General features: G+C 43.6%; 1 protein-coding gene across 3 annotated transcripts in view; it reads left to right on the top strand.

Annotated features, from left to right (window-relative positions):
• Positions 1 to 701: 701 nt before the first annotated feature.
• The window catches only part of LOC143372797 (lachesin), a 562,432-nt gene continuing 547,256 nt past the window's right edge, over positions 702 to 15,877 (top strand). For all 3 annotated transcript variants that reach the window (XM_076819351.1, XM_076819352.1, XM_076819350.1), the window contains exon 1: positions 702 to 1,399. In XM_076819351.1, the coding sequence (XP_076675466.1) occupies positions 988 to 1,399 (412 nt within the window). In that variant the 5' untranslated portion in view covers positions 702 to 987. The remainder of the gene's footprint in view (positions 1,400 to 15,877) is intronic.

Raw genomic sequence — 15,877 nt, 5'->3', positions numbered from 1 at the left:
CAGCCTGGAAACATTTACATTCTGGCTCGTCGGCCGCGTCCTTCGTCGCAGTCTCCCGCTTCGTCTACCGTAAACAGGATCCCCCATCAGGCTTTCGTTCGCCACAAGTCAAACGCTGAGCGTACCTCCTCGCAAAGGTTGGAATTAGCCGCGTTCTTCGCGGTTTCCTGTTGGTAGCGCGGCACGTTGCTCGCATGCTGAACCGCCGCGGAAAGAAAGCGCGGTGGGTGGATGACGCGTGTGGGCGCGGGCGCGTGTGAAACGTACCGCGAAGAGAGGCGACGGGGAACGCAGGGTGGCTACAAAGGGGGATGAAACAGAGAGACGGGGTGCTGCCGGGACGTGCGTCGGAACGGGACCGACTTGGAAAAGTCGAAAATCTTAATTCGGGGGCGGTGCCGCCCCCGCGATGCGATGGGCGGTGACTCCTAAGCGCCGATTGGCCTGGTCCACCAAAGGGTGAGAGATCTCCTGCTAGGGGTGGCAGAGATATGCGCCGTGACGCCGGGACGTCGGCGTGCTCCACGTCTGCCTCGTCGGCCGGTCCCCTCTGTGCCCGTGGACGCCAGTCGACGCCGGCCGTCTCGAGCGTGCAGTCGTGGGAGTTGTTGTCGCCGCTCGACGATCGCACGCGCGCCTCGATCGTTCGGATCCACGATCGCCTCGGTCGAGCAGATCGTCGTACACTCGTTCGTTCGGGACGTTTTTCTTGCGCGTGTTTCCCTTAATTTTCTGCCGCGGTTGGAGGAGATTTCGTGGATCGGGCGGCTCGATCCGGGTCGACGCTGATCGATAACGCGTGGCTGTCGCGCAACGGTACCGCGATCGTTCGGTTCGAGGTCTGAGTGATTGGTCTAGGATGCGTTGGAGGGACATAATATTTTATAAAATCCTGACCTAATCGAGACGCAGGCTGATCGTTGTTGTCGTTGACAGTGGCCCCACAGCTGGAGGATCGTGAATCGCCTTTGTCTGTGATCTGTTTCTATGGAAGGCCGTCCGGGAGCTTCTTCTGGAGAACGTTCCCAGTGGAGTCGGGCCGAAGGTCTGACGGGCAAGTCGGTTTCAGGTTCGAGCGGGCGTGCGTGCGTGGATAAACGTGCGTGTGGATCGAGAAGATCGTTTCGCGAATGGAAGGACGACCTTGAGCGTTCGCGAGGACTACTGAGGGGGGCGAGAGATCTCGTTGGTGTGTCGATTAATTGCGAATGCGGTTCGCACGTGGATCGTGCATGTGGTACCGCCGTTGGCTCCGCAAAGTTGCTGCCTGGAATGCGGATGCCCGTTAAGAGGAGCAAAGAAATGGCTTTCAATCTTCTGCCCAGAATGGTGGTCTTCTTCGTTTTCGTGTGCTTCCTACTGCAGGATAGCCGACCAACATCCGCAGCGTTCACCACTGGTAACGTACACTATAAACATTTCTACCTTTCCCTTCATTTCTGTGCAACGAGCGCGAAAATGAATACTTACTGGGGTAGAGCAGTAGGTGACGTTTATGCGAGGACCTATCCTATCATCGATGACCGATTAATTTCCAATTAGTTACAGTAATAAGTTGGTCGTAAAATAGAAGGGTAGGGACACGAATACAAGCTACGTCTTCTGACGTAATCTTTACTACCCAGTGTATGCGGAAAATAATATTAGTCTACCGATGTGGAAATTAGATTTTGGGTTTATCCTTGAAGGGATGGTAAAGGTTATCAGTACTTGAAGGGTAAGGGAAAAAAACTGGGAACATCCATTTTTCGCGATGTTGCGGTTTATAGCATATTTTGTTGGAGGCAATTGGGCCTACAGGACTGTCGAATCACAAAGGGTCATACAGTTCAAATGCGCCCGTAAGATAACGTTAAAGATTTGGTGTACCGGTTAAAAACAGTAAATGTCCACTCTGCACTGGGACAAAATATGGAATGTCTCGTCTCTTTGCCTAAGCATAAGCTTCTGTCGTCAAGGTAAAACAAGATATTATTTAAGAAAAAAATTATATAAGAAAATTAAATTCGTTGAACCTTGTTTCCCTGCTGATGGACTAAGGTATTAAAACTTAATTTTCTCGATAATGCTGTTTTGTGACGTTCCCTGTTTCCCCCTTACCCTTCGTTTATAGCTACTCATGGTTCACATCTTCGGTTCAAGATTGCTACGCAGTTGTTTCCGCAACGACTAGATTCTATTATTGTTCGTTTCGAAGCGTGTGACGAGTGGCGCTGTTGTTACTGCCCGCTCCACGGGACGATGGTGGTCAATCAGCGTTTACCTATATCGTAAACTTCATCGATGTATAAACTGTCCACCGTGTACCTCCGCCGATACCAGGCGTTTCTGTTTGAACGGCGATTTATACGCGGATCGTTCGATCAGCACATAATCTCGGATTTCATTTTGGCTACGTTATACCTATCAAAGGGGGGGGGGGGGGCAACGGTGCAAAGTGTTCCAGGAAATTATAACGCGTCCAAATACACGATCAAAGGTGCCCGTTTGATCGGTGGCAAATAAATTTCGCGATATTACGTTGAACCGTTGCTGATAAGAACATTGTGCCTGAATATTAATCAACGATCTCTTGTTCATCGAAATTGGAATCGGTGTTCCGTCTCCGAAAAGGGGACTCGTAAATTATCAAGGGTTCACTCTGGCAGGCGCCAGATAGTCTAGGCCCAAGCATTGTAACTCGGGCGTCTGGACAGTGTCTTCGAGGTGACAGAACGCGTCGTCCTTTGAGATTTTTTCTCTGTCCTTGGGGACCAAACTGCAGGCAAAGGTCACGTCTACATTAGGTGATCACCTGCAATAAGCTGCAGATAATTTGGAGATGATAATTGGGCTCCACCCGCGTAGAGGCTGTAGGAGAAGCGGTTTTCTCGTGGCTGCGATACTCTAAAAAGATTCTTCTACAAGACGCATTTTGACACTTGCGTAAAGACTTTTTTCCCCACAACTTTCACTGCTAGAATATATCGTTATTGTTTTCCATACTTGCGCCTCTATTTCAAAATTAAACCTTTCTCCACCGTCATGAATTTGCCGCTGGAGGCGTAGTCGCGAATTGGAACAAGAAATTCGCCTACGTACGTGAGTTAAGCAAGTGGTAAATTCCTACGGTCAAAACAATCGGTTTCACCGTTCCCACGACTTGTAACCGTTTTACCATACTCGGCAGTGAAAATGATTTAAACGTCGTTTTAGTTAATGTTAATCGTAATACAAGTTCTCCTAGTTGAATTCGTTAAAGACAACATAGAAAAGGCTGATAACCAGTGATAAGCTACGTCATATCTCAGGCATCACACTGCCCCCCATAATTGGGTTCACAGAGAAATAAACAAATTCCTCTGCCCACAATATCCATGCGAAAATAGAGTCATCGATCGAGATCGACGCGCAAATGCGGCGTAAATCATTGGTTTGAAGTAACTGCATCGTGCGTGACGTTTTCGAAAGAGCATCATGACGGATAATCCTATAAAAGCACGCGGTCACGTAGCAACTCCGCTATTCCACGCACGGTCGCATAGAACGAGTCGTAAATATGCGGTGAAACATTAAGCATAGAATGTCGCGGTTGAAAAAGGCACACATCAAGGCCGCGTTTAAATATTTTAACGACACTTAATGACACGTGGAGCACGTACCATGCGTGGAATTATTCAAGCACGACGGGGACGCAAACTAGCTAGCGCCCATCGTTTGCGGGGCTCGTTGAAATTCGCTTTCTTTCCGACCACCTTTAAAATTTCACGTGTCACGCGCGCCAACAAAAGTTCCCGTGATTTCCAAGGAACCTCGGGCCGAGCTCCTGCGGACCCGACCCCGCGGCCCGTGTTTTCAGCAGGCGCCGTCGTCTTTGTCGCGTAAACGCCTCAAAGAGTCCCCGCGATAACTCGATCCCGCCATTTTCGCCGGCTAAATTCATTTCCCGAATGCGAAACAATCTCCTCGGCCCTTTGTCCCGCGGGTGTCGAGCAAAGCGCCCTTTGTCGGGGTGCAGATAGTCGGCGTCCGGCCGAACGACACCTCGTCGCTATGTCGTTTGTAAGCACCGTCACAAAAAGCTCGTTGGTGCTTCTAATACCGGTGGCCCCCGCTGAAATTACACTTCAATGGCGAAATTGCGGCCAGGAATGAGCTACTGCGTCTCGCGCGTTCCCATGCATAATTCATAAGCGAGGCGTCACGGTGAAACCTCGGGGCGATAAATATTTTTTGAGGGCGGAAGGACGTAAAAGTGCATGCAAATGAATTGACCCTAATGTACCCCGTACCACTTACACGCCGCTGTAAGCACTCCTCAGACACTTTCTTCCCTCCACGCGCTCTTCTTTTTCCCTCCTCTGTCTACGACCTTTATTGCCTTGCCCGCGATGCACGCTCAACTTCCGACAATTAACATTGCTTTGCGTGGCTGGCACAAGGGGCGAGAATAAATCCTCGTAACATAGTGGGAGTCAGCGTCAGGATGCTTAGTGGGAAGCGTCACTTCAGCTTTGTCTTCTGTTGTTCCGGTGACCGCTATCGTATGTCTCGTGATTTCTTCTCTCTCGTGTTTTCCTTCTTCGTGGAGAGATAAAAGTTGGCGCACCGATGTATTGGGTAATTTTCGGCGTTTGGACTCTTTTTGAAAGTTTCGTGGAATTACTGCTTATAGGGTAAAGCAGCCGAATGTGAGACCCTTTTCTTAAAAACATCATAACTCTTGAATAAGAACACTTTTATTAAAATTCGATACAAGTTCTAAAAAAGGAGAATATGTATTCTTCAGCAACCTACTGGAACGTACTGTAACAAAGATTCGGTTTCTTCATAATAATATCAAAACGAAAGTCATTCAAATACGCAGATGACAAAATGGGTTCCTAATATAGGATCCAGTTTGTTTTTTCCTGAAACAATTTGTTTATAAAGTCGGCATGTGAAATCTATTTTTTCACTACTGCAGTCTTCGTGGGCCCAACACCGAAGTCTTCGTGGGCCCACCACGGCCATCATAACACTTTATACTTCAACAGAAGTTTTTCGCAGATATCTCGGAAACTATGGCCGAGCGACGGTAACGTGTATAGGAAAAAGTTGTTCAAAATGTGGAGTTTTACAACATATCCAAATTTCATCAAAATCGCTGAGGAATCCCTAAAGTAAATGATTACCTTGTTTTTTCCTGAAACTTATTTTTTTTTCTTATAAAGTCGGCATGTGAAATCTATTTCTTCAGTACCACAGTCTTCGTGGGCCCACCACGCTCGTCGTAACACTTAAGTGTACGTATAAATTTATATGTACACTTAACCCATTGTTCACCTAGCACATCTGAAGAATAAAGACCCGTGCAAAACAAGTATTCTGTGTCATAATTTTCTTTCTTAATCACTTTTATCATTCAGAACAGTGTTTTCTTCGCATTCATCAGTCGAACTTTCACGCGTCTCATATCCGGAAACAATAACATGATAACTATTAAGTAGCTTCGAATTTAAGTCTTTATCATTCAGTGATATACGACTAGTAAGCCTTAAACTCCATTGCAGGCACTATACAATAGTATTTGTGAAAATCATTATCACTTTAGAGGTATTTGTAAGTTAATCGAACCGCTTCAAAAAATTTCTGCAACGTATTTTAGAAATATGTGCTTGCTCAAGACGCTTAATTGATTGCAATGCCACTGTGCGGACAAAACAACAAATACACGGTTAGTTAGTCAAGAAATAGCATCGCTATGACATTCAAGAGTTCTGTAGCGGAGATAAGCTGAGGTCTCATATTAGGAGAGGTCGTCATATTCGGCTACATTACCATACTTTTTAAAATAAAAAACACGATTCATGGCTTGAGCTTGATGAGTAAAGTATGGACGTAAAATATTGTTCGGCAGGATATTAAAACTGTCAATGGGATATAATTGTTTAAAAGTTTCGTTCAATCCATCACTTTTCGACCAGTCGTCTGACTTATTACGTATGTTTCTACTGGATTTAGTAAGCTTCAGCAACACTATGCTGATTACACTGTCCAATACGATTTTTGTTCCGCAATATCCACTGGGTGATTCTTGCAGAGTTTTTTGCCCTGAACACGAATCCGCAAACCGTTTGTCGCCATCGCCCTCAGTTTTTGAGAAATTCGATTTTGAAAAAAACTGTAAATTTTCAACTTTGAACATCTTTTGTGTTGAAACAGTAACAATTATTCGGTTGCCAGTCGCGTCAAATTATTCTATAAACCTTCCTGAATACAACGATATAAGTTATTATTGCATTATGAACATTTAAATATGTTTAAACAACGATCAAAGCAACGATCAATTTATTTCCAAAACTAAGGGTTTATGAGAAAATCTGACTATTCCGCGCGATGCAGCGGACATTATTCCTTCGGACAGCATCAACAGAAGTGGTAAGACACATTTTGTTTTCAATACAGAAGCGAAATAGTTTGGCAGTAGGTAGTCAACGGCGGCGCGCGATACACTGCCGCTCAGCGTCACACAATCGCTTAACACGCGTAACTACCACTGTCCACAGCGCACGTTTTGCCAAACTATTTCGTTTCTGTATTGAAAACAAACCGTGACTTACTAGTTCTGTTAGTGGTTTCCGAAAGAAAAATTTCTGTTGCATCGCGTGCACTAGTCAAATTTTCTCCTAGACCCTCAATTTTTAAAATATATAGCAAGATATCTGCAAAAAAATTCTTTTCGCTTTGATCGTTGTTTAAATATATTTAAATGTTGATAATGCACCAATAACTTATATCGTTGTGTGTGTATTCAGGAGGGTTTATAGAATACTTTGACGCAACGAGCAACCGAATAACTATTACCGTTCCGACAGGAAAAATGTTCAAAGTTGAAAATTTGCAGTTTTTTTGAAAATCGAATTTCTCAAGAACTGAGCGTGATGGTGACAAACGGTTTGCGAATTCGTTTTCAGCGCACGAAAACCTATATGAAACGGCTATTGAATGTTACAGAACAGAAAAAAAGTTCAATTTTATTGGACAGTGTTACGTAAGCTTACTTTCTGTCTTACCTCCTCAATTTCTGTGTGCATATTTTTTATTTATATGATATGTGGGTATAATAACTAGAATGATTTAACAATCTTTTCTCTTTTATCCTGTTATCATCTGAACTATATTTCCTCGATAATCCACAAGTTAGCCTAAATTTCCAATTAACGTCGCTCCTCTACTTTAAATTCACTGCAAACGTTAAAATTGTTTCGTAATCTTTCTTAATTAGCAACGATCATTGCATAATAACTACGCACAACTTCACTGAAATCTATTCCTATAAACCACTCGTGACGTCCGTACAAAAGCATCTGTATTCATCCATCGTACAGACGTCTCAACTCTCAAACATCCAGGCAGTCAAACGTTCGCTGCTCCATCGGGATAGTTTTCCAAAAACAGTGCACACATCATCGAGCACATTTCCCTGTCACGGTTTGCCAGAGTTCCCCTCAAATCCAATCGTTTTTACGACCGTTCACGGACCGGATTACCGTTTTTGAAGTCGCGATATGTAGGGACGCCATTATCGTGCCGCGCGCGGTGGTCGCGTTGAATGCGAATTTTATACGGTGGCCATTCAATTCGCGTGGCAATCCTGTTATTCTCGTGAGATAGAGAATCGGGGCGGATACGGACAGATAGATAGTTTCGAGAACAGATAATACGGAGAGGCTCTCATTGTCTCGGTATCAGATCCCGCTGAACGACGAGTAAAACCGTTTTACTCGGTAACCAGGGACCGCCTTACAGACGTACAGACGCTTTAATACGCTTAAATACGTAGATGCGGCCCATACGAGCTTCCCTATCCGTTCCGCGGTATTATCTAATTTCGATGAATTATTAAAGGAGTTTGATAACGGATGTCGCCCCGCGAATTGGACCCGGTCGCGCAATTCTGCCCCCGAGAATCTATTCCCAAGTTCGCTTATCTCTCTGCCGCTCCTTTCTCCGCGGTCTCCTTTATATATTTTCCTCGCGTAGAATCATCTCTGTCGGTTTCCTCGGCTGCAGCCACGGCTCTCCACCATCCCTCCCTCCCCTCCGCCCGTGGATGGTTCTCTTCACGGAATTATCTCGTAGCCTAAGGGCTGCCATCTGTTTCGATGGGGGAGCACACCCCTAATTACGCACAGCGACAGTTGTAAGCGCGCTAAATCTAATATCTAATGTGCTCGCGAGGCCTGCGCGGTACGGGTCGCAAATACGAGTGATTTCCATACACATTTCGGCCACTTGTCCGTCTCTCGCCACCCAGAGGCACCCCTGTGCCCCTGATGCGTGGAGAATCGCGGATATCCTGTGCCCGATGCAGAAATATTTCTACGCGTTGCCCATTTTTGGGACCCTATTCGGAGATTAGATGCGTTTAGGGACGAGGGTTCGTCTCATGATTTCGCTATTGTGGCTTTTTCTGGGTGGTTTGACGTGGGGCTTTCGTCTCGCGTCGTTTGTGCCATAAGCATGGGCGGTTTGGAAAACGTCGGGTTCTTATGTGGGAGAAATATTTTTGGGAATACTAACACGTTACTAATATATTTACTTAGATTTATTTCTAAGTTTTGTTTTCTTCGGGCACTGATGTTAGAAAAATTCTTCAATCTTTCATCAATTTTATACAGAATTCAGAAGTTGTGTCTATCTTATTTTTAAATTTTAATCTTTACCCAACCTTCGCGCGAAATATGGATACAGGTATGATTTAAATGATGGATTGTTAGCTAAAAATTTTGGTACGTCAGAGTTCTTAGTTTCGTACAATTTGAAATTAAATCTCGAGGGCAAGGTTGTATTAATTTTCCTCTGTCGAAGCAAAGTTTATGCATGCTTTTCCGATCAAGGTGCATACTAAAATTTGCGAGTTCTTGTTCCTTTCGGTACGACCGTGATATTGATTCCAATTATTACAGCACAGACAGGTTGGCGTGCAATATTACCTTAATTTTCACTATAGCCATATTACCATAAAGGCGTGAAATATATAACGATGTCTGTAATTTCGTTTGGCTCTCGGCGAAGGAAATACCTACTAAAAATCCAAACGCGAGTAGTGGCGCGGATTATCCTACTTTTCCCTATGCGCGCGCATGCGTCTGTGAATATTCATCTGCCCTCATCCGATTATCGCGAAGTATTTCCGTTTCCACTCGTTCCTACCTCAAGTTAGAAGATGAACGCGGAGCAAATAGCGGGGGAAAATTCGAGGTCTGGGTAACACGTTGCGCTTCCTTTTTCCTTCGTTTCCGCTAATTGCGGCGCGAATAACAGATTGCAGGACGGCCAAAAGTCCATTTAATCGATCGTACGCAGCTGTTTTCGAAGGTGCACGTACATGTTGTTGGGCACAAGTACAACCACGTACAATTTCAGCTACAATGCTTTAAGGGGGCCGTCTCATTTTTGTTATGGTCCGAATCGACCGAAGCGTCCCTTGTAAACAGACGGACCCTAATGAAACTACTGCGGTCGATAAAAAGAACTGGTACCGAGGCGACATCTCCCGGTACTCGACGTAGGCGAATTTTTGGCGCATAGTTGCCACATTTTCTGTTCTCTCTGTCTCTGCCGCGCTGGTGCCACAGACCCTCGAAAACTTCCTTCTTGCCGATTCCAGGACGAAAGTTGCAATTTACGGTTTGTTTATTATACGCGTAGACGTACACGCTCAACTTAGCTTGTGGGAGCGTACGCACACACTTCAAGGCCCAGCGAGACTGCCCCCTTGAAAGGAGACTCAATATGGTACTCTAATTCTTATCAGTATTTCGTAGAGTTTCTTTATCCAATTTCTATGAAATCCTGTAGCTTTTATTGGGTTGGTTATTTCATGCGTGATGTTTTTAACAGTTCCATTTCATATTCGTTTTCTTTTTAGGTTTCTAAATATTCTGTATGAGTTTTCAGAAGTGTAATGCATGTTACTGTAATATTGCAAGTCGTGATTCATGATGCCCGCGTTAATCCCTGGAGGAACAGTTGTTCGTGCAATTGTTGCGACAGTTGTTCAGCAAGGCACGTTGTACGATACGTTCATTTTCGTAGTTAATTTTTTCCGGGGTAAGCGCGTATTGCTTCGGGCGACAGTGGGACAAAAAGGGTTTTCCTGTATCAGTTGACGCTACCGTGCTACGAGAGTAGTTATTTACTAAATGGAGGGTGGGCCATACAGCGTTGCCATCTTGAATATTTTACCTATACTTTGTACGGAGGGAAATATTTCATTGAAAATCGTAGTGTGTTTAATCGATGCCTTGTTATCTCTTCTTTTTGATACATAAACATTCTGCTTATTAAAAATTGCTTCGTTAAAGTTCCCCAATTCTCGTGAACTAAATATTCAAATTATTAGTTCATAATTTTCCTTGGAATTTAAAAATTAAGGGTCACGGATGTAGGAAATACAGTACAGAAAACCTTCAGTTTATCTGCGAAACAGGATTTGAGTTGAAAATAAACACCGTAAAACATAAGAAAAACTATTATGTTAATGTTCAGATAGGTTTTCCTCTACGCGACTGAACGCAACGTCAAGAATTTCAAAGTCGATTTTCTCGAAAATGGAGCGCGATATAAAAAAAAGTTACTTTTCCATTTCGACTTATAACAAGTAAATAAGTCGAGATAAAGGAATAAATTTTTTTAATATACCGCTTCATTATCGAGAAAATCGACTTTGAAATTCTTGACGTTGCGTTTAGTCGCGTATAGGAAAACCTACTTTTAGATGTTCCAATCTACAAGATCTCAATTCCACTTACATTTTCTCTAACAAACTTCCTAACAAAAAAATAATATATTCGAGCTATAAAAATATTCAAGTTCACACATCAAAACGCATACAAAATCATAATTCCATTTGCCTCTATCCAGACCCGCATCCACAGAACCGAAGCGAAATATCCTCGCCCCGACAGAGAGACCTACGACAAACAGTCGAATTCTCGTTTTCCGCGCCGTAAACTTCCCTCCCTCGAAATAATCGAGACGCAGATAGTACAGGGTCGATCAAACGAAAGCAACAACATTCCGATTTTTGTTGCTACGGAGTGCACAATACTCCCATTCCGCGTGTGCGTACGTGCGTGCACGTCGAACGCACCCCCCCGGCCACGGAATCACGGGGGTTGGGGACGGGCGAAGGAGACGCGGTCGGCGCACGTTCGCAGACGCAGAGGGGTTGCACGGTGGCGTGCACCCCCCGGGGATTCTCGCTTCATGCATTTTATATTTTGTCGGACTTTGATTCCTAGACGGGCCACGTGGCCCACGGGAGTGATCCTTAATCTTTGATCGGAAATTATCTTTGATCATGGCTCAGTCATCGGGCGATCTTTTCTCTCCTCTCCGCTTCTTATTCTGCGGCCCGTTTCCCCAGGGTCGAATGCCTATCCGTCGCTGTATTCTACAGTCGTGCGAGGGAAAAACGTTCATGGGGGAAGGGGGGTGGGCCGTGGGACGGCGGAAGGCGAAGAGACACGCGGACACAATGATGAGAAACGGGGGTTGAACCGCTTAATCTCGTATCTTATAAACTCTCCGGGAGTGGATACGCGCGGACTTCGTAATGCAGACAATTTCGCTGCCACTGGGGGGAGAGGCGATACTTTCAGGGTGGAACGTGTCGTTTGGGGGATGCACAGAGTTTATATTGCGCGCAACGGTGGTTAGGATACGTGATAGACTCTGGTACGCTGTGGCTGGCAGCTGATATAAAGCGATACTGCTACTGTGTATTAGGATGGCCCTTATTTTCAGCCTGCGTTTTCTGTTGCTCTCACCCTCTAATATGGTTCCATTTCATAAAACAATAGTCTCTGAAAAAATTTATTGCAATCGGACAACAGGAAAGGGTGCCGACCAGGGCCTTAATGTTTAGAACTCATCAAGGGTTTGAATTTGAAGAATTTCTCAAAAATGGTAAGTCCTGTTGAAATTTTGTGGAAATAATATTAAAAGATCGTTCAATTTTCTACAATTACTGTATATATAAGTTTTTCGTGCTGCCAACCATTTTTTAGATAATAACGTTTGAATATAGAGAGATACGCACTTCGCGCATCCCACCTGTACGGCGCGGTGACGTAATGTCTATACGCGAGTAGCGCGGACTTGTCTATATTCAAATGTAGACAATTGAACGCTCTTTTAATATTATTGGAACAAAAATTCGATAGGGCTAATGTTTTTTGAGAAATTTTTCAAATTCAAATCATTGATGAATTCTAAACTTTAGGGCCTGGTCGGCACCCTTTCCTGTTGTCCGATTGCAATAAACTTTTTCGGGGACTATCTTTTTTATCAAATGGCACCGTTCTAGGGTGTGAGAGTAAAGAAATAAAAAAAAATTCGTCACGTATAAATAAGGGTACCCTACTGTGTATAGTAAACTAGCTTTACTACTCGGCTTCGCCCGAAATTTAGATTCTGATTTTATAAAAGAAAAATTTTTTTTAATTTTTTTTTTTGTGTAAATAGTCACTTTTATCTGGATTAGCCAGGCACAATGAGCCGAGGTACATTTCGTGACCCCCAAGTTTACCGTTCGAAAGTTTTTAGGCGACAGACAAACACACAAACATACGAAACACTTTCTGCTTTATAGTATAAGATACGTCTGTAGACTTTGTTCTGTGAATGATTATAGACTGTACAAGGCTTTGGTGGAGGTATTGTTTCATTCGTCTCATGTTTTTTAATAACAGTGATAATTCGCTGACACTTTTTCTGAATATGTAAGACTTGTTGTCTCCGTGCTTGGATATCTAAGTATGTTTATTAAATTAAATTAACGCGAGGTACGGATAATTGTGGACATTGGCCTTTTTAGTCTCGAAATTATAGTTTTGAGTATTACATAAATTTTTATAACGATGTTAGATTTAAAAGTACATTTCATCCCCTTTGTGCACCCCTCTATTAATTTCCCAATTGACTTTGTATCATCAATCCTATTATACAGCTTGTTAGATTCTCAATATTAAACGCAACGCTATAAACGGTGCGTATTAATTTAATACCATAGTAAAATCAGTAATCCTGCCAATGAATTGCCTCGCAAGTTTACATTCATTAAAATAATTATTCGATCTATCGCGATAATACATCAAATAGGTAATAAATACATTAATGAATTAAATATCCCAGGTTCCAATTTTCAATCGTTCCATTAATACATTTATTCCTTCCACTTTTGATGAACGAATGCGAAGGACCGGTAGATAAAGGGGATACGTTAACCAATTAAAATAATTCCCTACATCACGAGCAACATTTCCCAAATCATTGCGTCCATACCCCAAACACGCTGCTCTTCAATCGCTTAAAACATTTACCACGACCATTCGGTTGCTCCGTGGCAGTGACGTTCGACAGCAGAGATTCGGCGACAACTTATCCATTCGCTATTCGAGTTTTCCCCGATTCCGGTCGTAAACATCGTTGAATCTCTGCTCTCGAAACATCCCCACTTCTCCGCATAGCCGTATTTTACCGAGAGCAAGCATTGTTGAATCTGATTCGAAATAACGCCACTTCCCTGGGTACCCGTTTTCGTCGCTATCGCTAGAATCGTTCCATTTGTTGCATACTTCATGGAACCTAAACGCGCGTATGCAACGCGGCCGTGCGCTTTCGTTTCGGCTGTCAGGCAGACTCGATGTATCCAGGATCCTTAATCTGCTCGCGAAAGATTCTGGTCGTAAGGCGCAAAAAAGCTGCACAACAGAGGCTGCAGAGGAAAGGAATGGGCAGAGAGGATGAAAAGGAAGGAAGAGAGAGCTCCTCGAGGAGAAATCCTCACGCGGCCGATCTCCACTCGGCTTACCAAGTTGGCGAAATACTCGAGGCTCTCTCATCCTATCGTCTCCTCTTCCCTTTCGCTTACTTTCGCCAACAGTCTTCCACCTTTGCGCCTCCACCGACCACCAGCCTTCGTCCCCTCTTCGTCTGGTCCCGTTTCCTTTTTTTTTTACCACCCTCCTCCGTCCGCCACACCCCGATTGCGTACGTGCGGAGAGAAAGCTTGCAGTTTCCTTTCTCTTTCTTCGGGGATACCCCTAGGCTCGACTGGCAACCCCCGACTTCAAACTTCCCTTAGTTTTTAGCCGGTGTCTCAGCTCCCCTCCCCTCCTCCACCCCGCGCCATTTGCTTCACTTTTTTCTGGTGTTACGTGCCTCTGTTTGACTTGTAAATAGGCAGGCTTGATGGACGCCCGCGGAGGAACCTGAACGGTTACGTTACTCTTTGTCGTCTGATTGCATTCGTGCTTGTAACGGATCGGGAGACTTTTGTTTCATGGTATATTACCGAAGAGGAGCCATTTTGCACCGGTGTGGTATTTTGTGGGAAATTGTATGGGGGTATCAAAGTGTACTGAGCAATTCTGGGGTGTAGATTGAAATATTGAAGCTGCAGGAAATAGTGTGTGTTTAATATTTTAAGGGGACCCTCCGGTCGAAACGCTCGAAAATGGGTGAGTTTTATGAATTTTCCTACAAGAACGGTTATAACATTTCCGAAGAAATCTTTTCGGCTTTTATTAGTAGGTACACCCTGTTGTGAGCTGATGCTTCGCCTGTTTTTTTGGAGGGCGTAAATCTCTGAGCATAAATCTCTTTCTCTGTGGTGTCTTTTACGACCACAAGAATTCACTGGAGAGGATGCTTGAGGGTTGAACTTGAAATAATCCGAGGCACCGCATATTAACACTATCAATGAAAACTGTATTTAAAAACTGAACGTTAACAAAGATGACTATGGTAAATAACAAGTAACAAGATTTGAATATGTATGAGTCCCTCCAAGTTATTCGTATGAGGTATAATTTTGGACTGTCTTTGGACTCCCTTGCCTGCTACACAGCAGATTCAATGATCCCTTTAGGGGTGGAGTTCCAGTAACCCAGTGGTAGGAAAACGCTGTCTATTGGTGGAAATGATCCGGTTGTAGGTGGTAATGCACTAAGGATAGGGAAATCCTGACCAACGTGTTGGTGCATCCGTGAGGTGGTTGTCGCGAGGCCGTCTGTTTATTGTCCCTGATATCGTGGGACCCTCGGTCCTGGCTTGGGCTATAGTCTGATTTCCGAGAGTTGAGACTTGAGACGGGTCCCTCGGACGGAGCCTGGTTTAAGGAGGAATTACGCCGCACGCAATCCATTCGTTCCTCCTTAAGGGGTTATACCTAGTCAGGCGACAAAAAAGAGGCGAATATTTGTGAATTTTTTTTGAAGAAGCAGAAGCATATATTTTAACAAAACTTTTTGCGTTTCAAAGAGCAACATTTAAAGAACATTTGGTAATTTTATCGTAGAAAAATATTTATGTTTATAATAAAGTAACATACGACATCCAAGAAGCCTTTTTAAAAATGTGGTTTTGCGGTGAGCACTGCCATTTGGAACCAGATTATCTAAAATCAAAAAACAAAAAAGATTTCGTTAGTATATTAATGTATCCTCTGATTAACGAAGGGAATTTCCGAAAGATTAATTAAAATAAAATGGCGGCTATTTAAAGTTGAAGTCCTGATTTTTATACGAAAAAATCACGCGAAAAAATCAGGATTTCAACTTTAAATAGCCGCAATTTTATTTTAAATTAATCTTTCGGAAATTCCCTCCGTTAATCAGAGGATACATTAATATACTAACGAAATCTTTTTTGTTTTTTGATTTTAGATAATCTGGTTCCAAATGGCAGTGCTCACCGCAAAACCACATTTTTAAAAAGGCTTCTTGGATGTCATTAGTTACTTTATTATAAACATAAATATTTTTCTACGATAAAATTACCAAATGTTCTTTAAATGTTGCTCTTTGAAACGCAAAAAGTTTTGTTAAAATATATGCTTCTGCTT

This window comes from Andrena cerasifolii, chromosome 9 (genome assembly GCF_050908995.1).
Source record: "Andrena cerasifolii isolate SP2316 chromosome 9, iyAndCera1_principal, whole genome shotgun sequence".
NCBI lineage: Eukaryota > Metazoa > Arthropoda > Insecta > Hymenoptera > Andrenidae > Andrena > Andrena cerasifolii.
The sequence above is the reverse complement of the archived record's forward strand: the minus strand, read 5'-3'. Positions and strand labels throughout refer to the sequence as shown.